The 27,263-nt window shown below is 44.7% G+C and overlaps 1 protein-coding gene across 1 annotated transcript in view; it reads left to right on the forward strand.

Annotated features, from left to right (window-relative positions):
- Positions 1-27,263, forward strand: part of LOC124621821 (brain tumor protein) — a 170,524-nt gene that overhangs the window by 133,855 nt on the left and 9,406 nt on the right. Inside the window, exon 2 of the mRNA XM_047147259.1 lies at positions 25,418-25,619. Within this exon, the coding sequence (XP_047003215.1) occupies positions 25,437-25,619 (183 nt within the window). The 5' untranslated portion in view covers positions 25,418-25,436. The remainder of the gene's footprint in view (positions 1-25,417; positions 25,620-27,263) is intronic.

Below are 27,263 nucleotides of genomic sequence, written 5' to 3' on the forward strand. Positions count from 1 at the left end.
CGGTTCTAGGTCCGTAACGCTCTTTCAGTAAACAGAACCAGCCGATGTCAAAGATGCTATGAGATCTTGAAGACAGAACGAGCTCTTCTCGAAAAGCAGTCTTAAGTAACTAATCTTAGAGGATGATGATTTCTATTGCTTATTATAATGCGATAGTAGTATTACAATGCACAGCAGTACCCAGTTATCTTCAGGCTCACTTATCGCGTGAAAATGTGAAAAGTAACTCAATACGATAGAGCCTCGGCAGCAGGGGGTAGTTCACAGAGAACTCACTGTGAAAAAGTCGGACTAGTGTGTGCTAGTGTGCAGTTACAGGTAAAAGTTTTACACTCTCGGAACAATTAAGTTTACCTAACCATATGGAGCGTACCCATTGCTGAATTAAGGCCCTGCATCCCGTGAAATGGTGCTGCAAGTTGAAGTTTCTGCGGCTTCAGCGTTGCACCTGATATCTGGACACCGAACAGCTGTACAGGGCGATCCAAGGAACTGACGCGGCGGCAGTGTTGAACATCTCGGCTGCTTCGCAGCGCCGCAGCTGCCCCGGCGCACTGCTCCTTGGAGGCCGAACCGGATGTCCCTGCGGAGGTTCAAGGACTCCGCCATTAAGGATATCCGGCGTCCACCTCCGCAACCCGTGCCGACGAAATTCCGCAGACCAGCGTATTGCCTACGCCAGGTTCACTAGTTGAAACGCATGTAAATGTTCCCGTCCATCCTTACTGTTTTACGCTGGGATGAAAAATTCATGGGATACCTCCTAATATATGCTCGGACCTCCTTTTGCCCGGCGTAGTGCAGCAGTGCAGTGACATGGACGCAACAAGTCTTTGGAACAAACAATCCTGTTGGCAGAACATCCGCAACTGAGTATTATAGCAGAGGTTGAAAATACTGCTACAGTTGTAAATTACTTTTTCACACGACCGGCTTCGGACAGTTAAAAGCCCATCCTCAGGTGTCGTACTGGAAATAGTAAAAGACGGGAGATAATTTACACACACAAAAACAAAATCAAATTTAAATTTTTGCAAAAAGTTAATCTTTTTAAAAACATTTCGAAACCGCTGGTCGGGCAAGGTGCTACGAAACATATGCCACTGCGCAAGTGACACCAAACAGTACTACGGACAACTGCCTGGGTAAGGAATGTATACAAATGATATGACGACAGTTAAGCTGAGCTGTGGTCCCCGAGCGCCGCGTGTACCAGGCGCGGTGTGCAGCCTATGAACGCAGAACAGGGAGTAGCGGACGCGAGCGAGGCGGCAAATTGGTAAGCCAGTGGTAAAAGTGCTGCCATCTATTGACGGAGAGAACAGCACGGGGCCACTAACCCGGCTGTTCACATTTTTAATTTAGTTGTTTACATTTAAAATGAAGAAAAAACGAAAAATTACATACAAAAGTCATGTTCTTTTAACTGATGACTGTGGCGCGTAGTTCCACGTTGCCACTTATATATAAGCACAAAGTTTAAAACTTGTTTGCCACTCGTGTAAAAGGAAAGTTCCATTGCGCTTCACGGTTTATATAATAATTTTATATCGCACCTTCCGCTCAGTTTTACCACAGTTCTGGATCGACCTGTTCAGTACGCTACTTTACTAAGCATAATGCACTTTTAACTTATATCGTGTGTTTTTTGTATGTAATTTTTGGTTCATTCTTCATTTTAAATGTAAACCACAAAATTCAAATTTTGAACAGCCGGGCTAGTGGCGACGTGTTGCCGGTGCAAGATTTTGTGCACAAACTGAGCTCTTCATTATGTCCGTGTCGGGGGATCTGGGTGGGCAGATCATTCGCTCGAATTGTTCAGAATGTTCTTCTAACTAATCGCGAACAATTGTGGCCCGGTGGCAGGGCACATTGTCATCCATAGAAATTCCATCGTTGTTTGGAAACAGGAAGTTTACGAATGGCTGCAAATGGTCACTAAGTAGACGAACATAAAAAATTTTTGTCACTGATCCGTTCGATTGGACTAGAGGACCCAGTCCAGTCCATTCCATATAAACACAGCCCACACCATTATGGAACAACCAGTGTCCTGTTGAAAACTGGGCTCCACGGCTCCGTGGGGTCTGCGCCGCACTCGAACCCTACTATCAGCTCTCAGCAACTGAGATTCGGACTCATCTGACCAGGCCACGGTTTTCCAGTCGTAGAGGGTCGAGCCGATATGTTCGCTAGCCGAGGAGAGGCGCTGCAGGCGAGGTCGTGCTGTTAGCAAAGGCCACTCGTGCCGGTCATCTGCTGCCACAGACCATTAACACCAAATGTTGCCGCACTATCCCAACGGATAAGTTTGTCGTACCTCCCACATTGATACCTGCGATTATTTCACGCAGTGTTGCTTGTCTGTTATCACTGACAACTTCCGCAAACTTCAGGGCCACTGCGATGTCCATGGTAGGAGGAATTGCTTGAAATTTGGTATTCTCGGCATGCTCTTGACACTTTGGATCTCGGATTATTGTATTCCCTAACGATTCCTGAAAGGGAATATCCCTTGTGTCTAGCTCCAGCTACCATTCCGCTTTCTGTTTAATTCCCATCATGCGGTCATAATGACGCCGGAAACCTTTTCAGACGAATCACCGGAATACAAATGGCAGCTCCGCCAATGCAGTGCCCTGTCATTCCTTGTGTTAGCGATACTACTGCCACCTGTAAGTGTGCATCTCGCTATCCCATGACTTCAGTGCAGATGCTAAAAAGAGTGTATAAAGTTCCTGTTACCGAAAAATAGTGTGTGTGTATGTGTGTGTGTGTGTGTGTGTGTGTGTGTGTGTGCCTTTAGTCATATGTACGTAACGAGCGTTACTGTGGTTGCTCTCCTTTTAAAGATATCCTTGGCTTTCTCGAAGGCATGGATAGATGGGTCTGCAGTTCGTGGTCTAGTGGTTAGCGCTGCTGCCTCTGGATCACGGGGTCCCGGGTTAGATTCCCGGCCGAGTTGGGGACTTTCTGTTCCTGGGGACCGGGTGCTTGTGTTGTCCTCGTCATTTCATCATCATTTGTGTCAGTGGCTAAATTTGAATGTGTGAAAACTTGGACTGTGTAAAAATTGGGGCTTTGTGGGGACGCTGATGACCGCGCAGTTGAGCGCCCCGCAAGCCATACATCATCACATTCCTGTGACATAAGAGGAGTTGGGTTTTATGGGGTGCATGCGAGCATATTTACTGTGATGCATTTTTATTTAAGCAACAAAAAAGTTTGTCTCAGCAACGTAAATTCCTCCTTAATGAAATCAGCAAGTTTGTTCCGTGGATCTATTCTTGGACCCTTCTTCATTGCAGTAATCAGTGATTTGCCTTAGAACATACCTTACCAAATTTTTCAACAAATTAAAAGTCTGTGTTCGGTCTATTCATCTAATAATTTTTAAAATTAAATGGTACGTCTGGCTATAAGATCTTCCCATTCTACCATGTTTAAGAATTCTTTGAGATGTAAATTTTCCTGTAGTCTACTGCATCATTATGTGCTCTGTTTGTGTATAATTATGCTTCTATGTTCTATATTTATGTCCTTTATACTCTCCCATTATTATTGCACAGTGTTTGTACCGTAGTACTTCATAGTGTAACACCAGCTCTTCAAAAACCCTACGCTATCGCATTTTATTATTGTGTTGTTTAATATGTATGGTACAGTTGACATTAGTTTAAAAGATATACCCGTATGTATTACTGCATCCTGTATTATACAATGACGAAGCCTATTTCATTGCAAAATGATCATTGGTGAATAAAAGTTAGATTCTTCTTGACGAAATCCAATATGGTCTCACCCAGGTGCTTCGGCCAGTGTTAAGTTTTTAAAAGGAGCTCAACCACAGTACCTCTCGCAACATACATGTAAATAAAAGCGCGTGCCTGCGTGCGTGCTCCAGGCGCCAGTGTAAAGTTACGTCGCTTTGATACATAGGAAATACAGCTCTGTTGTAGGGCGTAACCGTTTACTGCCCAAGCTTTGAAATACTATCCCAAAAAAAATTAAAATTGAGGGAGAATATTACCAAAGCAACTACAAACTGTGCATTCAGATTTTTCTTTAAATTCTTATGCGAAACAAAGGAAGTAATCGTGGTATCATCAGGTGAATTAGTTAGCTTTTCTGGAAATAGGCATGAAAACTTAAGAGTAGATTATAAACATCAAAACCATCACTTTCACGTCAACAGGCTCCCTAGTCTTAAGACGTAAGGAGTAACACAATGTGCGACAGTCTTTTACTGCCATCTGTGAATAGAGATTCCGACGATCACTGCCACGGTGTATCTTGTGCTGCAGCAGACGTCCGACAGGACCCAGATGCGTGAATTCAACTCCATGACGCCAGAAACAGGATGATGGAATCCTCTCGGGTGCAGTAGTCCCGATTCGGATGGTAGGCGTGGTGTACTCTGGAGGATTTAGGCATCATGGATGAGTGTCTTGGGCAGATATTGTAAAAAATATTAACAAACGAAGGGTAAGAGTAATTTAATGTTGTCGAATCTAATCGGGAGATGGTAATGGAATTAGAAAATAAGACACGAAAAGTAGTGCACTAATTTACTATTTGGGCGTCAGCAGTAGCAAGGAAGACGTTTCTGAAAGAGGTATCTATCTCATCTATTAGATATCTAATCTAAATTTAATGTCCACGGAATAACAGCCGCCTGTTGCATCATGATGCTCTCATGTAGTAGTCGCCAGAGTTCAGAAGTATTTGTCTGAAAGCATTTGTGCAGAGTAAAGTTCGTACGGAAGTTAAAGGTGAAGTACAGGAAGAGAATACATTCTTTTAAAATGTGATGCTACAGAATAAAGCTGAAGATGCGAATATCGGATGACTAATGGATAGGTTCTGATTCTGATCAAAGAGAAAAGTACACCATGATTTTACTAGAATAAAGGATTGGTTGACAGGACACATTGAGATATAGATATAGGTGTGTGTGTGTGTGTGTGTGTGTGTGTGTGTGTGTGTGTGTGTGTGTGTGTGTGTGTGTGTGTGTGTGTGTTGCAGAGAGAGATACAGACTTAAATACAGTAAGCACATTGAAACGGATGTACGTTGCAGTATTGTTCAGAGACATAGGCATGCACTAACATGGTGAGCTCCATGAAACTGGATTTCGACCAGATACCACAACACGTTACCGGACCATCAGAACAACCATTTTTTTTTTTCAGACCACACGCAAATCGTCCCAGGGATGCAAATACAGTCGCAGACTACGCTGGTAAAGAGGCATATTCCAGCGGAAAACACACAACTCAATGCATCGTAGCATACTGGGTCAGGCTCACAGTTTCTTCGCTCGGGTGGCTAAAAACAGCTGTCCTGTTGGGGACAATTCGTTCCACGCAGTTACGTCAAGCAGAGGGTGCAGTTTGAAGCGGCCAACGTGCTCGTGGCCAGATTGTAGGAAATAACGCTTCCAGCGAATGCCTCGCGTACCGTGGGGAATTTTGTTCGCACCTCTCGAGGTGTAAGGCCGGATGGGCGTGAGTGGAACATGGGAGACTACCTCCGCGGTGTCACGTGACGTGGCGGCTGAGTCACCAGTTTCCGCGCGGCCTTGGAAATGCTAATGTTCTCCTTCGCCGCCGACAGAGGAGCACTGCCCTTCGTTGTGTGAGCCGCTGTGGCCACATTGGGAGTGTTCCACTATAATCTAATGATTAAAGTATTACCTCACAAGCGCAGAAATATTTCCTTCACAGAATGGGGTGCCACAAGGTTCGGTCTTGGGTCCTCTGCTGTTCTTAATAATATATTAATGACTTGCCATTCTGTATTCACGAAGATGCAAAGCTGGTACTTTTTGCCGATGATACAAGTATAGCTATCACACCCAACAGACAACAATTAACTGGTGAAATTGTAAACGATGTTTTTCAGAAAATCATTAAGTGGTTCTCTGCAAATTGGCTCTCATTAAACTTCGGCAAAACACAGTACATACAGTCCCACACACTAAATGGAATGACATCATTAATAAATATAGACTTCGATCAGAAATCGGTAGCTAAGGTAGAATATTCAAAATTTCTAGGTGTATGCATTGATGAGGGGTTGAACAGGAAAAAACACACTGAGGATCTGCTGAAACATTTGAGTTCAGCTACTTATTCCTATTAGTCATTGCATATTTTGGAGATATACATCTGAGTAAATTAGATTACTATGCCTATTTTCATTCTCTGCTTTCGTATGGCATCATATTCTGGGGTAACGCATTGAGTAAAAGAGTATTCATTGCACAAAAGCGTGCAATCAGAATAATTGCTGGAGCTCATCCAAAATCATCCTGCAGGCACTTACTTAAAGAACTAGGGATCTTCACTGTAGCCTCACAATATATATATTCACTTACGAAATTTGTTATTAACAATCCGAACGAATTCAAAAGGAATAGCAGTGTACATGGCTACAACGCTAGGAGAAAGGATGATCTTCACAACTCAAGGTTAAATCTAATTTTGGCTCAGAATGGGGTAAATTATGCTGCCACAAGTCTTTGGTCACTTAACTAATAGCATCAAAAGTCTGACAGTAGCCATATAGCATTTCAAAGGAAATTAAAAGAATTTCTTAATGGCAACTCCTTCTATTCATTGGATGAATTTTTGGATATAGTAAGTGGGTAATTTCCCCAACCCCCACAAAAAAAATTAAAAGTATTGAGTGTCATGTAATGTTTTGTGTTATTACATATCTTGTATACACTTTTTATTAACCTGGCACGTTCCACATCATTACGAAGTGTCTTATTCATGATCTATGGAACAAGTACTAATCTAATCTAACCTATCGTGCAGACGCTGTTAATCACTCGAAGTAATCGAATTTTAGAACATTTTCAAATATAAATACAAACCGCCCTCTCCCCCGGGGGACTCGGAGCTCCTTTCTGAGTACGTGCTCGGCTACCAAGGGGCCCCAGCCTTTGCAGTATTACTTCCTTTCCGTGGTGCAGCCTTACACTGCCACTATCTCTTTCCCTCACTGCCTCTCCATCGGATAATTTTCTTGGTGCAGACCCTGCTTGAATCTGGTTTATGATTGGGAATGGAGTCTCCACTTCCAGCGTTTCCTACAACTTTCCATTACATAAGCACATGATTCCCATTGTTGAGTTTTCCTGCCACCAATTTTCAAAATCCTCCAGAAGATCGTACAGGGCAGGTCGTCCAATGCGATGTACGCTCCACCGTTGTACCCGAGCACTTTTTCATCCTTACATTTAATAAGGTAATATACCCAAACCCCATCACGGTAGTTATTCCTGTGTGTGTGTGTGTGTGTGTGTGTGTGTGTGTGTGTGTGTGTGTGTGTGTGTGTGCGCGCGATACTACCTGCGGTGTCGTAGCCCCCTGACTGCAACCCTTGCTGCGTGAGCTGAAAACTCCCCATCCGTGCCAAGGAGTATGTGCCTGTCGTGACTGGGGCCGGGTAGCCGTTGCAGAGGATGGGTGACGCCATGGAGAGCCCTCGTTTGGAGTGGGTGGCACCATGCCGTACGAGCCGCAAATGAAGATGATGAAGTTATCTCCTGCTTGTGGTTATACAGCCCCAGCAATTTCTATCAAAGGACAGTTCTCGTTTAATGCAGAGAGATATGACACTAGAGTTTCGTTCCCTGGTTACACCGTGGGAGCAATCTAGGGTTAACCGGCAGGCCGAAAAATACTTCCCCCCTCCCCCAAATATTTCGTTTGCCTGAGGACTGATGGGGATTTCGTCTTCGCCACAAAGCCTGTAGTCTTCGTAGAAACTATAGAGGACAAGTTTGAGAAAGTTGCAGCCATCTCGAAAATGAGTGGGCAATGTTGATCAAAACAGCATCTCCTTCTCAGTGACTGGCACTACTCGTTTGTAATAAGCTGTGTGACAACGGTGATTGTCTCTCCCCATAACAGCCTAAATTTGATTCAGGGCATTGTTAGCCACAGAGACCTACTCTTGCAATCTGATGACGAGCTACGTGCCAGCTTGGAGCGACGTGGTAGACACCTCGTTTCTTATGTACATAGGGGGCCAAAGGACAACAGGATCGCCACCGGTGCCTTCATCTTGGCCCTTGAGGGCGATTCATTGCTTGAAAATGTAAAGGTGGTGGTAATACCGATGCGATGAGAAACCATGTTCTCTCCCTCCTCCCCCTTTCTCCGCATGCGGTGCTTCGTGTTCGGAATTTGGGCACATGTCTTCGCGTTGTAGCGCTATGTCCATGTGTAGGACTGTGGACGACTGCTGCATGCAAACGCAACTTGTGCCTTCATCCCCAATCTGTTTGGGGAAAGCACCATTCTTCCTGCTCCGGACAAACTACCTTACCACGAGGCCAGGAAGTAATACGAGCAGTTGCGTGTACAACAATGTCATATGATACGGTTAGGACGACGTCGCCCCATTTTGGCGACTGTACTCCCGCCCGTTACCTCATACAGTGGGACATCAGGGACGCTCACCCATGCCTGCCATTCTGATAGTTCAGGGCTCCCCTCTTGCTGCTTCCCCCACACTTGCCTTGGGATCAATGGTTTCCCATCCAAAAGGGACATTGGTCCCCACCTCTCTGCCAAAGACGAATCGCCTTCTAGGAAGGACTGCCTCGGAATATCTCTTTCCATGGTTTTAGCCGGTCTGCAACTGGATACCAGCCAGTGGCTGAAGAAACAGGGCTTCACGATCATCATATTTACCTGAAACTGATTCGGAGGAGCCCTCACCATCATCGAAATCCTCTAAGAAGAAAAAAGGCAAGAAAAAGTTGTCAAAGGAGGACACTTGGGCAACCTCCACGCAACTACATCCCACCTGTTTCAATCCTGTGGCCTAGGCGGAGAATATGGCGGCCCCAGTGGCCCCAGTTTGCACCACACAACGGATCCTGAAACCTGTCTGTTGCTGCTATAACCCCCCTGAACCAGTGGTAGCAGGTGACTCAGGACACAACCTGCCCCTTTGGTCCTTTCATGGCCTCACTGTACAGCGTCAACATTATTCTCCAATGGAATTGTAGTGGTTTCTTCCACCACCTGGCTGAGCTACGACATCTTTGAAATACTTATCCTGCCTTCTGCATTGCCCCACCAGCAACCTGGACCGCGGCTCTTCGTGGATACCAGGGATACTACGAGAATCGTGCTACCTATGACAGGGTGTCGGGCAGAGTTGGCACGTATGTTCTGGATGCTATAATAAATCTTCAGAGGCTGTTGCTGTTCGGGTAAGGGTATTTCACAGTACTACCATCTGCAGTGTTTATCTCCCTCCCCGATTGTGAAGATTGTTTGTATTGGCTTCTGAGCTCCCCCCACCTTTCCTAACCATAGGTGTTTTCAACGCCCATAACTCTTTGTGAGGAGGAGGGGAGGGCAACTTCAATCACTGCCCGTGGTAAAACCTCGATAAATTCCTGGCACAACATGACCTTTCCCTCTGGAATACTGGTATCCCCACACACTTAAAGTATGGTGCACAGAACTTTCTCGGCCATTGACCTATCCATTTAGAGTCCTTGTCTTCTCTCATTCATCGACTGACGACCTGTTGTGAGCACTTCCCCATCTTCCTGTACCTTCCTCAGCATCACTCATGTGGACAGTTCCCGCCACATGGAGATACTGATATGGAAGTCCAGAATACGATTACAGCCAATTTTTCGGCAGCTGATACAGCGATCTCTCGTTTCTCGGGCCTGCCCCGCCTCCCTCCGCCCCCCCCCCCCTTGGAAGATAGTACTTAAGTGATCATCAGAGATAGCAGGCGCCAAGAGAGATCGTAGGTGGGCTCCCCAATGCAATAAGGAACACCCATCGCTGGAGCACCTCATTGCCTTCCAAGTGACTCCGTGTCAAGTTCCCCACCTGATAAAACGATGGAAGCGAGAATGCTGGGAATGGTATTTTTCTACCATCGAACCACAGGTTTGGGCTAAGATCAGACGGTTCTGTGGCAGCCAGACATCTACAGGTGTACCGAGTATTAACGTGAATGGCACTGTCTACACAGATCTAGATGCCGTTGCTGAACATTTTGATCTGCACTGTGCTCAGGCGTCAGCGTCTGAGAATTATCCTGTCTTTTGTGTTCTAAAACAACAGGATCGAAAGCAATTCTTTCATTACAAGCCCCCCTGGAGCCATACAACGTTCCATTTAGCAAGTGGGAATTCGCCAGTGTTGTGGCCTACTGCCCAGATACCCCGAGGCGCACTGTATCCACAGCCAAATGGTGAAGCACCTACTGGTGAATTGAGAGCGAGTTCCCATAGAAATGGCGAGAAAGCATCATTGCCCCAGTTCTAAAACAGGGTAACCTCCACCTAGATATGGACAGTTATTGCACAGTAAATCTCACCAATGTTATCTGTAATTCTTTGGATGCATGATGAGCCGGTGGCTGTGTGTGCTTCTTGAGTCTTGGCGTCTTCTGGTTCCATCCTGGGGTGGTTTTCGCCCAGGCTGTTCCTCCACTGATTACCTAGTTTCTCTGCAGTCTTCCATCCGAACAGCTGCGCTACATCAACACCTCATAGCCGTAGTCTTTGATCTGCAAAAGGCTTAAGACACCACATGGTGACACCACATCCATGCTGTCATACTCGGAGGTCTCTGGGGTCCGCTCCCGATTTTTATCCAGAAGTGTCTCACTGTATATTCTGGGTTAGAGTTGGTTGTTCCCACAGTACCCCACTTATTCAAGATAAAGGGGTCCCACAGGGCTCTGTAATTTCTTGTAGTCATCAATGATCTGACAGCACCTGTGAGGTCATCAGTATCAACCCTTTTATATGCTGATAACTTCTGCATCTACTATTGCTCCTAAAGTGTGGGTGTCGCAGTGAGAAAGGCGATGCATGGGTCCTCACCCATAGCTTTCGGTTTTCAGCTACCAACTCTCGTGTCCTGCACTTCACATGACGACGTACCGTTCATCCAAAACCTGAATTTTACCTCGACAATCGACTAATCAATGTGGTAGAGACTTACTGCTCTCTAGGACTAGTGTTCGATTCTCGATTGACGTGGATTTCCCATCCCCAGCATCGGCAGCCTGAGTAACACCAGCTGGGGTACTGATTTCACTATCCTGCAATTTTTACAAAGCCCTGATATGATCTCGTCTGGGAGCCTGGCATACAGTTTGGCACCGCCCTCAGCATTGCGGATACTGAATCAGATACACCACTGTGTGTTAATACGTCTGACTGAATGCTTTTGGACTAGCCTTGTGCACAGTTTACTTGGGGAGGCAGGGGTCCCTCCCTTGCGGATCAGGCACCAACAACAGCTTGTCAATTATGCTGTCCACATCCACATCTCCTCTAAGCATTGGAACTACCATCTTTTTTTCCAAACACGGGAATCCATCTCCTACGATGGTGGCACGGATCAGGGATTACAGTGTCAATCCGTATCCTGTCGTAGTCTCTGAACTTCAGCTGTTTTCTCTTCCCACCTCTCCTCCGGACCCACTCACGTTCATATCCGTGATGCATCCCTCGGCTACAGCTTCGTCTGGACCTATTAGACTTGATCCCTTCTGGGGACCTCTGCGACCAATTTTTCTCCATCCTGGGGTTTAGTAGTAGTAGTAGTAGTAGTAGTAGTAGTAGCAGGTGGTGGTGGTGGTGGTGGTGGTGGTGGTGGTGGTGGTGGCGGCTCGAGGCTTGCCAGTCGCATGATCTTTGCTTGTACTCGCAAGGCATATATTCGACTGTGTTCCTTGCTAGATGAGATGGATGTAGTTTTCTCATTATTGAATTGGTAGCCAACTCTCTTGCTCTTGAGTATATCTGTTCCTGCGTCGATTGGTTCTTTCTCGTCTGTGACGACTCCTTGAGCAGTTTGCAAGCTCTCGACCAGTGTTGACCCTCGCCATCCCTTGGTCATTGGTATCCAGGATTCCCTGCATGACCTTGAGCAATGTGGATGCTCATTGTCCTTCGTCTGGACCTAAGGCGACGTCGGGATCTTGGTGAATGAACTAGCTGGTAGCCTAGTCAAACTAGCTACCAGTAAAGTCTCTTCAGATTGGTATTCCGGAAACACTTCAGATTTGTGTTAAGCTTTTCAAGTTTTATTACGACTCTCGGAATACAGAATGATTCACTCTTACTTCACCAGACAAACCACAGGTGATAATGAGACTACGAATCTGTGGGGCTCCTCCACGCAGACCTCTCAGGACTCTGCCGTCCTTTGCCGGCTCCGCATCGGCCATACGTGGCTGGCTCATGTTCATCTCCTCCGTCACTAGTACAAACCCCCACTGTCGTTATGGTTCCCGTTTCTCGGTGGTCAGCATTTTGCTGGACTGTCCCAACACAGCCGCACTGCGGTGGAAATTTATAATGTCCCTGACTAGCTATCCATAGCGTTAGGAGACGACGCCTCAGCGGCTGACTCAGTTTTAAGTTCTATTCGTGAAGGGGCTCTTTCACCACCCTCTTTATGGGAGGGCCACTTAATATTAACAGCCCATTAAGGGGTTGGCAGAGCACTCCGTTGCCTCCTGTGCCCAGACTGGACTGCGGCTGTCTGGGATTGGTGGTCCAGACTAGTACTCACCTTGCCTTTTCCTTTACTCTCCTTCCCCCTCTTGCGTGGTCTATTAAAGTAGTTCATGTTCTCTCTCTCTCTCTCTCTCTCTCTCTCTCTCTCTCTCTCTCTCTCTCTCTCTCTCTCTCTGCACTTCTTTCCCTGTCCGTGTTGCTAGACTTTCCTAGGCAATTTCTGAATGGAGTACCTCTGGTAAGTGGCAGGAGCTGGGGATGTTGTCCCCCCTCAATGCATTCCGCTTTCAGGGGCTTCTTGCTGTTCGGAAGATGGGGCACCTTGCCTGCCTTTATTCCTCTGTCTCCTTTTCTTCTTGTCCGTTGTCACGCCTTCGTTGGCCTTTCGTATACCTTAGTCCCCCCCCTCCTCCCCCCGCCCACGGGTTTGCGCGGAGGCTCTTTCTGATTTCCAATCGTGTAGGCCTGTATGTTAGAGGAGAAGGGATTTGATGATATCTAATAGTTTGATCTCTTTAATCATCCAGCCAACAGATCACTGTTGCGACTAGTCACTTATGTACCAGATGATTTCTATTAACAAGTTTTCTAGACTTTTCAGATGAGGCACACAGTAGTTGCGTATTAATGTTTATAGCATGACGCTTGGTACTGGAGGTACCATATTGCAGCACAATGGGCAGTTTAAAGAATCGAAGTGCTATGCATAAAACAGCTTCAAAATTCGTAGTCGTTTTACGAATGAGTTAATGTTTTATTTCATTTTCATCACCTGAAAAGTCTGCTGGAAGTCGGTAAATGCTCTCATTCTCAAATATTGGATGAATATTGTGTGTGTGTGTGTGTGTGTGTGTGTGTGTGTGTGTGTGTGTGTGTGTGTGTGTAGACTAAAGCTACGAATGGAAATTTGTAAAGTCTGGGATTCGAACCCCCGGGACTCCTGCTCTCCAGGCAGAGGCGCTAACCGCTAAGCCACCCTGGCACAGTGGCACGGACTAGCCTAGCCCACTTGGTATTCCCCATGAAGTCGAACAGCATTGCTGAGGTGCGAATGGGACTTTGGATTGATGACGGAGGCGTGCTAGGGTAGTTCGTCCACTTGGGCAAAGCCACTAGTGCCAAGGTGGCTTAATGGTTCACATAGCTGCCTAGTGAGCAGGAGACCTGAGTTCGAATCCCAGCCTTCATACAAATTGTCACTTCTCGCTTCTGCCTGCACATATCCATCACAGATGTTTGAGAATTAATTTGGATGAATAACGTGTGAGTAATTTGCGTAGAGTGTGTTCGCTACTTCAAGGCACACAGTTCGTAACTGTAATACTTGCCACAATGTTAACCTTCAGTATAAAGTTGTACTTCCTAACGAGTAGATTATGACAATTTAAATTTAATCAAAGGAAATAATGGAAAATTAAATTTGTGTTGGTCTTGGAAACCGCTATAGGGGAACCTGCAACTGCGTCGTGCCCAGGACTAGTCATTTAGTAATAAGGATGTCTACCTTAGTAGCAAAGATGTCTGTCAGTTCCCATTTTCATTGCCTATCGGCCACAGAATTAAGCACTGTTCACTACAAACACTTGAGTGTCACTGTACAATTGAACACATTCGATGTCTGTAGACGGCCGACATGGTCATTGTGATGTAATGCAGAAGTTGCAAATGCCACCAGATAATTGTCTGACACGGAACGTTAGTAGATTTCTGACTCCCAGGGAGTAGTGTCCCAGTTAGCGAGTGCTGTTGGCTGAAACATCGAACTCATCCTTGCGTGAGGAGAATAGTTAAGTCCCACTAGGCGATATAAGTTCCAGTTTCCGGTGGGTTTACCTATATGGCTCAAAACGAATGCTGGAATGGTTCTTTTGGAAAGAACACGACTCGTATATCTCTACAGTTAGAGCTTGTGCCCTGTCTCCAACGACCTGGTCGTTGATTGTTCGTTAAGCCGTCGTCACAGAAGCAAGGTAACTAATATTATCTGATGTGGACGCGGGCGAGAAAGCTAACTTCACGAGATATAGCTCCGTCAGCACTCGGCGCATGGGACGGACTAGTTCACATTATTTTGCACTCTTTAAGTGCTCCCCATTGGCAGTTGTAGCTTTAATTTAGCTCGCAAACCACACAGTTTAAGAAATCAGACGCGCGTAACATCCCTACGTTAGCTGTAATATAACACGCATTTCCTCCCTTGTCCACATGCTGATAAATAATAGCTTCAGTGCACATAAACAGTAATGACATAAAGGAAAGATACGTGTCCAGCCAGTAAGATGATCAGCTGGTAAGTTACAAAATCGAACAAACTCAATGCTGACAGAGAGCGCATATATATATATATATATATATACAATGTGATCAGAAGTATCCGGACAAGTTTTTCATATTAGATGCATTATGCTGCCACCTGCTGCCAGGTACTCTGTATCAGCTACGTCAGAACTCATTGGGCATCGTCAGAGAGCAGAATGGTGCGCTCTGCGGAACTCAGGGACTTCGAACGTGGTCAGGTGATTGGGTGTCACTTGTCATACGTCTGCAAGCGAGATTTCCACACTCCTAAACATCGCTAGGTCCACTGTTTCCTATGTGATAGTGAAGTGGTAACATGAAGGGACACGTACAGCACAAAAGCGTACATGCCGATCTCGTCTGTTGACTGACAAGAGACCGCCTACTGTTCAATAGGGTCGTAATGTGTGATAGGTAGACATCTATCCAGACCATCCCACAGGAATTCCAAACTGCATCAGTATCCACCGCAAGTACTACGACAGTTACGCCGGAAGTGAGAAAACTTTAATTTTATTTTCAAGCGGCTGCTCATAAGCCACATATCACGCCAGTAAATGTCAAAGCACACCTCTCTTGGTGTTTAGGAGTGTAAACACTGGACGATTGAACAGTGGAAAGACGTTGTGTGGAGTGACTAATCACCGATCCCTTGGGTCACTCCCTTCCAGGTTTCTGCTAGTGGGAAAGACGACACCCACCAGTGGCTTAAGAGCCCGAAAGCAGCTGTTTTTAGGGCTTCACGCCCATCCGCTGTTCCGGAGACTGAACCACGGAAATCCTCCCAGCTAGGGAAACCCAACGAGCAGCGCGAGAAATACAAAAAGAAAACCCCATAAGACTAGAAGTTGCGGTGGCACCCACACAACTGCTACCTACAAGCTCTGCGTCTGAGGGTGGGGTGCAGATTTTGGCGTCCACTGAGGACCTAGATCTCGCTAGACCCTCAGACACAATGGATATAGACTGCTCAGGGGATAAGTCGGTGGCAGCAGGTGACTCTGAGGCATAAACTACCTCATTGAGTGCTCCATGTCTTCCCACTGTCACGATGACGTCATCCTCCAGTGGAATTGCGGCGGTTTTTTCCACCGCCTGGCTGAGCTGCGGCAGCTGTTAAGCTCCACATCTGCTATCTGCATTGCCCTCCAGGAAACCTGGTTCCCAGCAATGCGGACCCCTGCCCTCCGCTGCTATAAGGGATTTTACAGGAACCGTGGCGACTATAATGGAGTGTCAGGTGAAGTTTGCGTTTATGTCCTAAACTCGATCTGTAGTGAACATCTGCCCCTTCAAAGCCATCTTAAGGTTGTGGGCTGTCAGAATAAAGACGACGCAGGAAATAACTGTCTGCAATGTATATCTTCCTCCATTTGGTGCACTACACCTAAATGTATTAGCTGCACTGGCTGATCACATCCTAAACCTTTCCTACTTTTGGGAGATTCTAACACCCATAACCTCTTGTGGGGTGGCACCGTGCTTACTGTCTCAGTTCGACCTTTGCCTCTTAAATACTGGGGCCGCCACACATATCAACGTGGCTCATGGTAGTTACTCGGCCATTGATTTATCAATTTGCAGCCCAGGACTTCACCCATCTATCAACTGGAGAGCACATGACGACCTGTGGGGTAGTGACCACATCCCCATCTTCCTGTCACTGCCCCAGCGGCAGGCCCATGGACGCTTGCGCTGATGGGCTTTAAACAAGGCGGACTGGGAAACTTTCACCCCTGCTGTCACCGTTGACTCTCCTCCACACGGTAACCTCGACGTGATAGTTGAGCAGGTGACTAGCACAATTGTGTCTGCGGCAGTAAACGCGATCCTTCGCTACTTAAAGGTGCCCCCGGCGTAAGGCAGTCCCTTGGTGGTCGCCGGAAGTCGCTGAAGCAATTACGGAGCGTCGGCAAGCTCTACAGCGGCATAAGCGGCACCCTTCCTTAGAGCTCCGTGCTCGGGTTCGCCAACTTATGAAACGACGGAAGCAGGAATGTTGAGAGAGAGATACATCTCGACCATTGGGTGCCATACGTCATCTTCCCAAGTCTGGGTAAAGATAAAACGTGTTTTCGGGTACGAGACCCCCACAGGTGTTCCCGGTGTGACTATAAATGGTGTTATACCGACGCAACCACGATTGCCAACGGAGGCTGGAAGGGATCGTCCTCTCATTCAGTACATGCTACCATGAATCCTATAACGCCCCATTTACAGAGTGGAAGCTCCACAGTGCCCTTGCACATTCCCCCGACATAACTCCTGGGCCTGGTCGCATCCACAGCCAAATAATTAAACATCTCTCATGTGAGTACAGGCGAAATCTTGTGGTTATCTTCAACCGGATCTGGTGCGATGGCATCTTTCCATCGCAATGGCGGGAGAGCACCATCATTCTGGTGCTCAAACCCGGTAAAAACCCACTTGATGTGGATAGCTATTTGCCCATCAGCCTCACCTATGTTCTTTGTAAGCTGCTGGAACGTATGGTATGTCGGCGGTTGGGTTGGGCCCTGGAATCACGTGGCCTACTGGCTCCATGTCTGAGCAACTTCCGCCAGGGTCGCTCTACCACTGATAATCTTGTGTCCCTCGAGTCTGCCATCCGAACAGCCTTTTCCAGACGGCATAACTTGGTTGCCGTGTTTTTTGACTTACGTAAAGCATATGAAACGACCTAGCGTCATCATTTCCTTGCCACATTGAGTGGGGTCTCCAGTGCCCACACCCGATTTTTATCCAAAACTTCCTGTCCCTCCGTACTTTCTGTGTCTGAGTTCGTGGCTCCCATAGTTCCATCCATATCCAGGAGACTGAAATCCCGCAGGGCTCTGTATTGTCTATTTTTAGTGGGCATTAACGGTCTAGCAGCCGCTGTCGCGCCGTCCGTCTCACCTTCTCTGTAAGCAGACGATTTCTACATTTCATACTGCTGCTCCAGTACTGGTGTTGCTGGGCGTCGCCTACAGGGAACCATCCACAAGGCGCAGTCTTGGGCTCTAGCCCACAGCCTCCAATTTTCAGCCGCAAAGTTGTGTCTCACGCACTTACGCCGGCGTTGTACCATTCATGCGGACCCAGAATTTTACCTTCATGACAATCCACTCACTGTAGTGGAGACACATCGATTCTTAGGACTGGTTTTCGACGCACGATTGACTTGGCTACCTCACATTCGTCAGCTTAAGCGGAAGTGCTGGTAGCTCTTCGGAGCCCTTGTCCAATCCCGAGTTGACTTTCGGAGTGTGGTTTATGGTTCGGCAGCGCCCTCAGCATTGCCTTTACTCGTCCCTGTACACCACTGCGGGGTTCGACCTGCGACAGGAGCTATAAGGACAAGTCCGGTGACCAGCGTATTGGTGGGGGCTGGGGTCTCCATTGCATATCAGAGGTGTAAAACTGCTTGCCAGTTACGCAGCACACATTCATAGTTCTGAGCATCCGAACTAGTCTCCTTTTCCCGCCCGCGGCAGTCCATCTCTCGCATCGGTGGCCCAGGTCCTAGCTAACGATTGCGGTTCTCGTGCGGTCCCTTCTCTCCGAACTGGAGTCCTTCCCTTTCCCACCTTTACTTGCGGTCCGTTCACATATGCCTCCATGGTGTACGCCTCGGCCGCAGCTTCGTCTGGACCTGTCACGTGGCACTAAGGACTCCGTTAACCCTGCGGCTCTCCACTGTCACTTCCTCTCGATTCTTGACGTGTTCCGGGACTCTGAAGTGGTTTACACCGACGGCTCGGTGGCTGATGGTCGCGCAGGCTGTGCCTACGTTCATGGCGTCCGTGTTGAAACAGCATTCCTTACCTGATGGCTGCAGTGTATTCACTACAGAGCTGGTGGCCATTTCTCGTGCGTTTCAGTGTCGCCGTTCATGCCATGGGGAGTCTTTTCTTTTATGTACTGACTCCTTAAGCAGCATGAAAACTATCGACCAGTGCTATCCTAGTCATCCTTTGGTAGCGTCCATCCAGGAGTCCCTCTACACCCTGAAACGATCCAGTCATTCAGCGGTGTTCATCCGGACCCCTGGTCATGTCGAAAGCAAAGGAAATGAACTTGCTGGCAGGTTGACCGAACGGGCTACACGGAAACCACTTCTGGAGATGGGCATCCCTGCAACTGACCTGCGTTCGTCATTACGCCGCAAGGTTTTTCAGCTTTGGGAGACAGAATGGCTAAATACCAGTACGTACAACAAACTAAGATCAATTAAGGGGACCACGAATGTGTGGAAGTCCTCGATAAGAGGGCCTCTCGCAGGGACTCCGTGGTTCTCTGCCGGCTCCGCGTTGGTCATGCCTGGGCGACCCACGGCTACCTCAGTGTCTGTGCGGCGCCCGGTTGACAGTGGCCCATATTACTCTGCTCTGTCCTCCTTTGGTTGCCCTGCGACTTAATCTTCGGTTGCTGGACTCGTTATCATTGATTTCAGCAGACAACGCCTCATCGGCTGATTTGGTTTTAAGTTTAATCCGTGTATGGATGAAATCTTAAAATCTTTCTTCATAATAGTGCACACGGATTCACGACTTCAGCTGAACTCAACGTGCGTGTCTTAGAGCAGTCAGCGCGTCTCACCATTGGTTTTCCGTTGTCCTTGTCTCCTTCGTAGGACCGGTGGCTTTTTTACAATACTTCCTTTCTTTCACGGATAGGTAAACCACCTGAGAATCGTACTCCTGCTGCTGCTGCTGGAAATATACCACGGCGTCCACTGTTGAAATAAAAACGAAAAAGTCTCTGCAGTGGCGTGACACTCAGCATTTCGCAAATACGCGTCATACGCAAATATGCGGTGCTCTTCCTGCCGCAGCGTCATCGCTGCTGAAACAGCGTCCGATAGCGAGAGCGCTGTTGGAGGTTCCGCCATTCCACCACGAGGGTCATGGTACTAATCATTTAGAAAACGTCTGGTTCTCTTCAGTCGCTTGGTGTTTATCATAGCAAGAACTTTCTTTTCGAAAGCCATTTTGCTGCTCACCCACGATGGGTTCGTAGTGTCTGTACAATTTATTTTTGGTGATATTGGTAAAAATTTACATGTAGAGTTCAGTAAGCTTACTATCTGGTGATCACAATTTTTAAAATGTCCATATTTTTGAAGATAGGTATGACAGTTGACTTACTGCAGCTTTCAGGTATACTATCTTCTGCCGAGATATTTAACATGTGATGATAATGATTCTGTGTTCAGCGTCACGGAGAACTACGTAGAGAACCATAACAGGGTGGTAAAGACAAAACGAAAAAGTTGCTTGAAACATCCGTTCACATGAATCCCTGCTAGTAAGTGTATAGAATCTGTTTTCCAGGAGATGGTAAAGTTCAACTGTTACCATCGGTTTTTTTGTTCTTTCCCGAAATAAGTTAGGGCACTTAAGGAGAGAAAGTAAAACTCACGAAATAGTGAAGGAATGGCTGGCTGATACTTGTTTAGATTATTGCACTCCCTCCGTGTACTGCAGAGTGCGTTGTGTGTAGATTTTATTATTATTATTGAACTCGGAAATATTCTCTTGTTTTCAGCTTCGATCAGCTAGAAAAGCAGTCCGTGGCTGTGCGCCTCACGTCTTTATTTGTTCCAGACTTATCGTCCTAGTAAATTCAATCAATAATAATTTTTGAATGTGTGATAGCAGTTTTCTGATGCTGGTGGGTACAAAATACGTTTAGAATGTCTGAGCAGCATGTAGGTAGTAGCTTCTCTCGTCAGCATAGGTTTTTGAATAGCAACAAAAATCTGTGCTCGGCACCCCTTCTGTGAAGACATAGCACAAAAACAAATACATGTGTTAAAAATAAAAGCTTTCTAACTGGCGTCGTGATGCGTTCTTAGGGACACCACATTTATTGATGTACATAATGGTGTTGAGTACCACGCAGTAAAAATAGGGCTACGTGGCGCCGTCAGCTCGTGCAGTTTTGGTGTCTAAGCGTGGCGTCACCCCGCCCCAACAGATGGGCTGTTTACCACTAGAGGATCCGTGGCGCCGTGGGCGGGGTTATGCAAACAGGCTGTAGGCTGGCGTCGAGTGGTCGGCGGGCAGTGGTCGGAAGCGTCGACGTATCGATCGCTAGGCCAGTCCGGAATGGCGCCCACTGGTGGTTATGTCTCCTCGAAGCAGTGTGGAGAGTCGATTTGCATATAAAGCAACCTGGTTCTAACACACACACACACACACACACACACACACACACACTGCACCTTCAGTTTACTCCTTCCGCGTTCGACTTCATATTTCGAAAGCGAAGTTCCATTTTCGCGAAGGCTTGTTTCAGTGGCCTTTAAAATTCAGTAGCCCACTGCCGTATCCCGTAATAAACTTAAGAGGTAAACGCAATAGTTAAACATTTTAAGTATGACTCGTCGCATAATTAAACATCGTTTCGATGTATAAATGCGCTAAGATTTCAGAGCTGTGTGTTGGTGAACATCAGCGACTGAGTTGGCTGAAGTGACATTGAAAGAAAATCTCTCCACGGGTTTATTCTATTACATAACATGGTTTTGGCATACAGCCCTTAATACTGATCGCTGGGAAGTGCATACTCTAAATTCGTCTAGCAAACCGCAAGCCTTGCATTCTCAAGATATGACGCCGACTAAGAGACTGTGGCGCCTCGTATCGTCCACCTACTTCGTCGAAGTACTTAACTGCAGCGACTTGATTCGAGTAAAAAAGTAGCTTTGTCTGAGTACTGGTAATCAAATTAACCTACTGTTTCTGCTTACGTATAGTCATCTGCAGCTACGAAACAAATTCCTCGGGAAATATCTCGAGGCCATTAACACAATCTTCGCTCGAGATCGAAGTTTATAGCCCAGAACAGCAGTGCTTCCGCAATGTTTTTCAAATTGACTCTGCGCAGTTGGTGTTTTTAAGTCTAGAAACAATACGCGATTACGATTTTTCTCCTAAAAATATTAAATCTTAAAACGACCATGAAATGAGGTCGTTAGACGTGACGCGTGACGGTGGCACATAAACACAAGCAGGACTAACTCAGTCTTGGTCTCTTCCCATTTTATTTTAACGGTTAACCAGTTAAGAGTTAATAACCATTATCAGAACGATAAAGGAAAAATTATTTAAATAAAAATAAATTTTTAACGTACCACATTTTTAAATTGGACTAAAAAAATATAAAAGTTCTCTTAGCCCCATACAGATTCCTAATCCCCAGACATAGTCCTGGAAATTTGTGATTGTGAGTTTTTAACAGCTACGGAAGTACTTGCAGGATATGAAACGAAAAACGTGGGGTGCATGCAGTAGATAATAAGCGGTGACCTATTCATGCATTAATTATACTGTGTGTTCTAGAAGGAATGATCAGTATTCAGGGATGTGATAGGAACCATCATTCAAAGCAAAAAAAGTAAGCAAGGCCTCTAAAATGCATATCGTAAGAGCAATTAGCATATCTTAAAGATTATGTCGTAATAGATCTTACAGTACGCACTTCAGAGCCCTTCGAATGACCGTTCCTGTTACGTCCTGGAATAATGACCATTCCATCCGGGACACAGTGATTGCATGCGCCCTACGTTTTTCGGTTTAAATCTTGAGAGTATTTTCATAGTTGAAAATAGATTCGACCTCTCACTGACGAGGCTTACCAGCAGTCGTTCTTCCCGCAAACTGTTAGCGACTGGTGCTGGAAAAGGGGAAATGGCCTTGGTAAACAAAATACTCTTCACCACACGCCAGACGAAAGATTTGCATTTTATTGTCGTCCAGTTCTGATCAATTTTTAACTTTCGAAGCATGTGGCCAATAAGCAGGTTAGTGTAAAATTGGAAAAAATTGTATATAACAGGTGGCCAAGAAAGTGACCTAATAAAAAAAAAAGTTAAGGACAGGTATTGCAGAATTTGTGGAACATAAATCAGCTAAAAGTGGCAAAGGCAATCTATTTACCTTACAAAACGCAGTTACACACAGGGCGTGTATCCACTAACTGATTCTCAGTGTGCAGGATATTTTTAAAAAAAAAAAAAGGTAAAAGTTTATATTCTTGGCGCCAGTGGCATTGGTGGGAGGTGCGGTTACAGTTATTAAATAACCAAATATCCAGGGATTTGAAACTGCCCCAACCACTAGCACCAATAATTGTTAGCATCCAACCATTATTTAAGCATCACATACATTGTTAATCAGCTAAGTTCACGACTACGCGGTCTGTATCAATCCATATTTAAGGTAATTAGCTTACTTGTTTATTGTGACGATGCAACAGGTTCATGTTCAGGTTTCAGAATCCTGCAGCGTCTTTATTTTTATGCTCCTCATGTGGATAAGGCGATGGCTGTGAATCTGAAACCAATTATTTGTCCAAGTAAATTAGAATGTGATATAAAGACATAGTTCTACAGTTTATCAGAAGAAAGCGGCTAACAGCTTGTTTTAAACATTCTTTTCATCAACATGAAGGAACTTCTTGGTAATTCGAAGTGCAGGGTATCACAGAAAAACTCCGAATAAACGAGTTCACTGTAACACAAGAAAATTTCAAAAAAAGTGGCATAAGTACCACAATTCTTTGTAAAGAGAAGCAGAAAATGGAACTAAAACTAAAAATATTGATTTTATATGCCTTATTTGTTTTAATATTTCTCATGAAAGGCACATACAAATTTGTGAAAAATATAACGAGTTGAATTTGCAAATAGATCCGGCATATTTTCTGCTTACTGTCTTTGAGTGTGTCCTCCTCCCCCTCCTGCTGCATCAGAATCCATTTAGTCATCATCTTTGTTCTTGTTGCACATAACAGGCAAAATTTCAGCGTCAGTGTAATAGTCAAAACGTACGAAGTCATAAAATGGTAGATTTTTCTTCAAATTTAGTATGCAGGGTGGAAACTGAAACCTGTGGGGGAAAAAAGTTCCTGAATTAATAGATGCGGATCCTGTTACTTGTGCCCATGCTACAGAATTTTGCACAGCATACAAAATAGCATAAATGAAAATCAGGAGGCAGTGCCCATGGTACATTCTCTTATCAGACTTGATGCCAAATTTTGGCGTGACAAACCTTCATATTTCAACAAGGGATAGATTGTAAAAAACGCTTGGAATGAGATAATTTGTCAGAGCATTTTGTCTGCCCATCAGAAAATTAGTGAACCATTAATTTATCTACAAATAGATAAGCTATACTATCAGCCTCGAAAATTACCAATTTTTTTCCTGGCTTTAACTTCATGTATTTTAAAATTGACATGTGATTTAATTATTAGCACCACTGAAAAGAGTGCATTTGAAGATATAAGGACCTATTTTCATTCCAGTGCTCCTACATTTAATGTGCAAAACCTTTGGCTTAAATATTTGGGTTTTATCAATATTTAAATAGTGTTTCAACATCAGGTTTTTGAGTGTAGTTGGCTGTACCAGAATTGCTCAAAAGATAGCTCATTACACCTCCAGCAGTTTTCGGTTCCTGGTGTTAACTCATAAACTGCAGTGATTCTGTTTACTAAGTCGCCAGTTTAAAGTGTAAAAATCCTGATATTAAATGTAAATAGGATAGTTAGCACACACAGAGAACTGGCCAACAACTGACAAAGAGAAAGTTTACTTGACTGGAACCCATAAGGAAATTGGTATCAGTCTTACCTTTGTTTCTATAATCTCTGTTAACAGAAGGAAAATACATTAGTTTGCCTCTTAAACAGGATTATTAGTTAAACCACTTGCTCACTTGTAGAAGTATGCAGGTAAAAAAAATTAAGTTATTCAAGGATTTGTCCCACTGGAGGTCTTCTGGAAAGCCACATAAACCTAAAGATAACTGAAAAGGATTTTAGACTGCGCGTTGATAACAAAATGGTCTAGAAAAACATTTTTTTTGTGGTTCCACTATATGGAAACAGCTATATAACTAGAAGAATTTGGCAAAATTGAACACAACTTGGTGGCTGGCTGTAGGAGAGGAGAAACCCAGCCCGGGAAGAAAGGCAGTGGCACATGGGATAACCCACCTAGAATTATTTGAAAACTAGCTCATTTTGGCAGAATAATTAAACATTATTAGTGTTCTATTCCTACCGAAACCCAGTTCACGAATCTTGATCGCCAGATTTGACAAACCTGAAACAAAAATGTAAATTACAATAATTATCCAAAATTTGTGTTTTTTATTCCCATCAGAACGAGAGCTCAGGTTTTCGTGCAAATCCAGTGGAACCATCTTCAATTAAGCATTGCTGTGATCAAGAAAATAGATCTTTCTTTGGACGACAACAGATTGTTACACATTAGAATCTCTGCATTCATATTGCTATTGTTCGAATGACAGCTCACTTCCCTTCTGCTTTCCTCCAAACACCAAATTTGCAAGGTGCTATAACTGCTTAGCATTCTCACTGCTTGGCATTTGCCCAGAAAATGCATTGTTCATAAATCCATTACTACCCTTTCCGTGTTAGAGGAAAAACTCTTACCTCACTATTAGATAAGTAACATTACTGTGTTTTTTTGTCATTATTATGTAAGAGGGTTTTATAGACTTAAATTTTCACATATAAATTTCTCGTGGAAAAACTGTGGTTTGTATTAGCATAGTTCATTGCCGGCAGGGATGAGTGGTGACTGAAGATGGCGACCCCGCCGCCTGCTGCCTCTGCTGTGGACGTTGCGCCTGGAGCCATCCCAAGCCCCGACGCCGTCAACGCCATATCTGAAACTCCAGACGCAGAACGCCTGAGCCTCAGCAGCAGCTGTTCCTCCTCTAGTTCCAGCTCACCTTGTGTGCTCTGCTCGGACACCCATCCGCTTGAAGTGAGTGTTCTTTACTGATGATGTAGAATATGGAGAGCTTCTAGGGAAGACATTTACTTGAAAACTAAATTTTATCTCACTGTACATTCTTTGATAGTGATAGTCACAGGAGAAATGCAATTCTGCATTAAATAATTATCTTAGATTTCATTATATTTTGCAGCAGATCTAGAGCAGTTTGTAGTCGTATTTAACACATTAGGTTTTGTAGTAACTTCTTTCCACTATACCTTCTTCGTAGTTTATCCACTCCATACTTTACAAAATCATCAGCTGATTGTGGAAGTAGTAATCATCAGTTCTGTATGGGAAAATGCAAAATTGTTAGTAAAACTTTTTCATGGTAATATAGCTGCATTTAGAGCCAATATAAATTCTTCAGGGCTGTATCATTAGTGCCACTTCAAAGCAAATGCTCCAATTAACAAATCTTAAGCGTACAAATTTGTCTGCTTTTATGCAGAATTAAATACATAGCTTTCCATTTTGCAGTATTTGTACTGTTGTTAGAGGTTTTGTTAATGAATTCTTTTCTCATACCTTCCCTAGCTTCTTTTGTATTTGTTTTCATTATTATTTCTGTAACAGAAATGAAAGTTTCTCTAATGATAATATTCCTCACTGTATTATTGCACCTGGTAATTCTTACGTTTAATATCTTGCCTTTCTCCTTGAAGTGTACAGCATACCTTTAATTTTACACAAATTTGTGCAGGTTTACACTAAATAATTTGTTGAAATATTTGCTGCAGTGTTTCCATTCTTCTGGTTAGATTTTTTGTTGAAGTATTGAATTGTTTGAATTTTAACCTTTGCACTGTCTGTTCCGTGATGTTTCCTGCTACACTGGACGTTGCTTGGCTGATTAAACTGTGCTATCTTCTCTACCTGGGTCCTTACTTTTGTGCGATTTGTGTACGCGCTGTGCAGAAGAAACATATATGAACATTTTGCAATGCTGTGTTCATCAAATTAATGTGCTTGTTACAAAGCATACTCCTTACTACCTACCTGTTTCATCTTACTGTCTTGGCTAAACTTCAACACCAAATTCTGTCTCTCATTAGTGTATGTACTTAACAGCTGTTCGTTATAAATACAATGCTACAATTCGTAAATAGACAGAACTAAATTGTAATTCCAGTGCCAGATAGGGGATCATAGGTTTCCTATTGTGCTAGATTTCAGGGTGCAGTTTTTTATGGATTTGCACTTATGTGGAAGTTTCAATTTTCACTTTATGAGGCTGTTTAAGAACCAGATGTTTTCTGATCTTGTTGCTGTAGATATTTAGCGATCCTGATACAGAAATCCAACAGTTTCAGCACATTTGTGAAGACTGTATACAAGTCTTGTTCACCTTGCCTAGATAGGTCCATTAGATCACAAGAGCCACTCAGGTCCACTAAAAATTAGTTAGTGCATGCATTTAACTCATCTCATTTTGCCAAAAGTGCTTCTGTGATACGGCTACCTGTAAGTTTCTAAGGATTCATTAATTCATGCTTACCTCTAAACATGGTTAAAATTTCTAGAAGAAAGTGCATGTAGCATTTATCCATACAAGAACATGGGAAACCTCTAGAGCATGTACAAAAATACATTTTAATTTTGTCTGCAGCCACATCTTTCACAGCCCTGCAC

This window comes from Schistocerca americana, chromosome 7, assembly GCF_021461395.2.
Source record: "Schistocerca americana isolate TAMUIC-IGC-003095 chromosome 7, iqSchAmer2.1, whole genome shotgun sequence".
Taxonomy (NCBI): domain Eukaryota; kingdom Metazoa; phylum Arthropoda; class Insecta; order Orthoptera; family Acrididae; genus Schistocerca; species Schistocerca americana.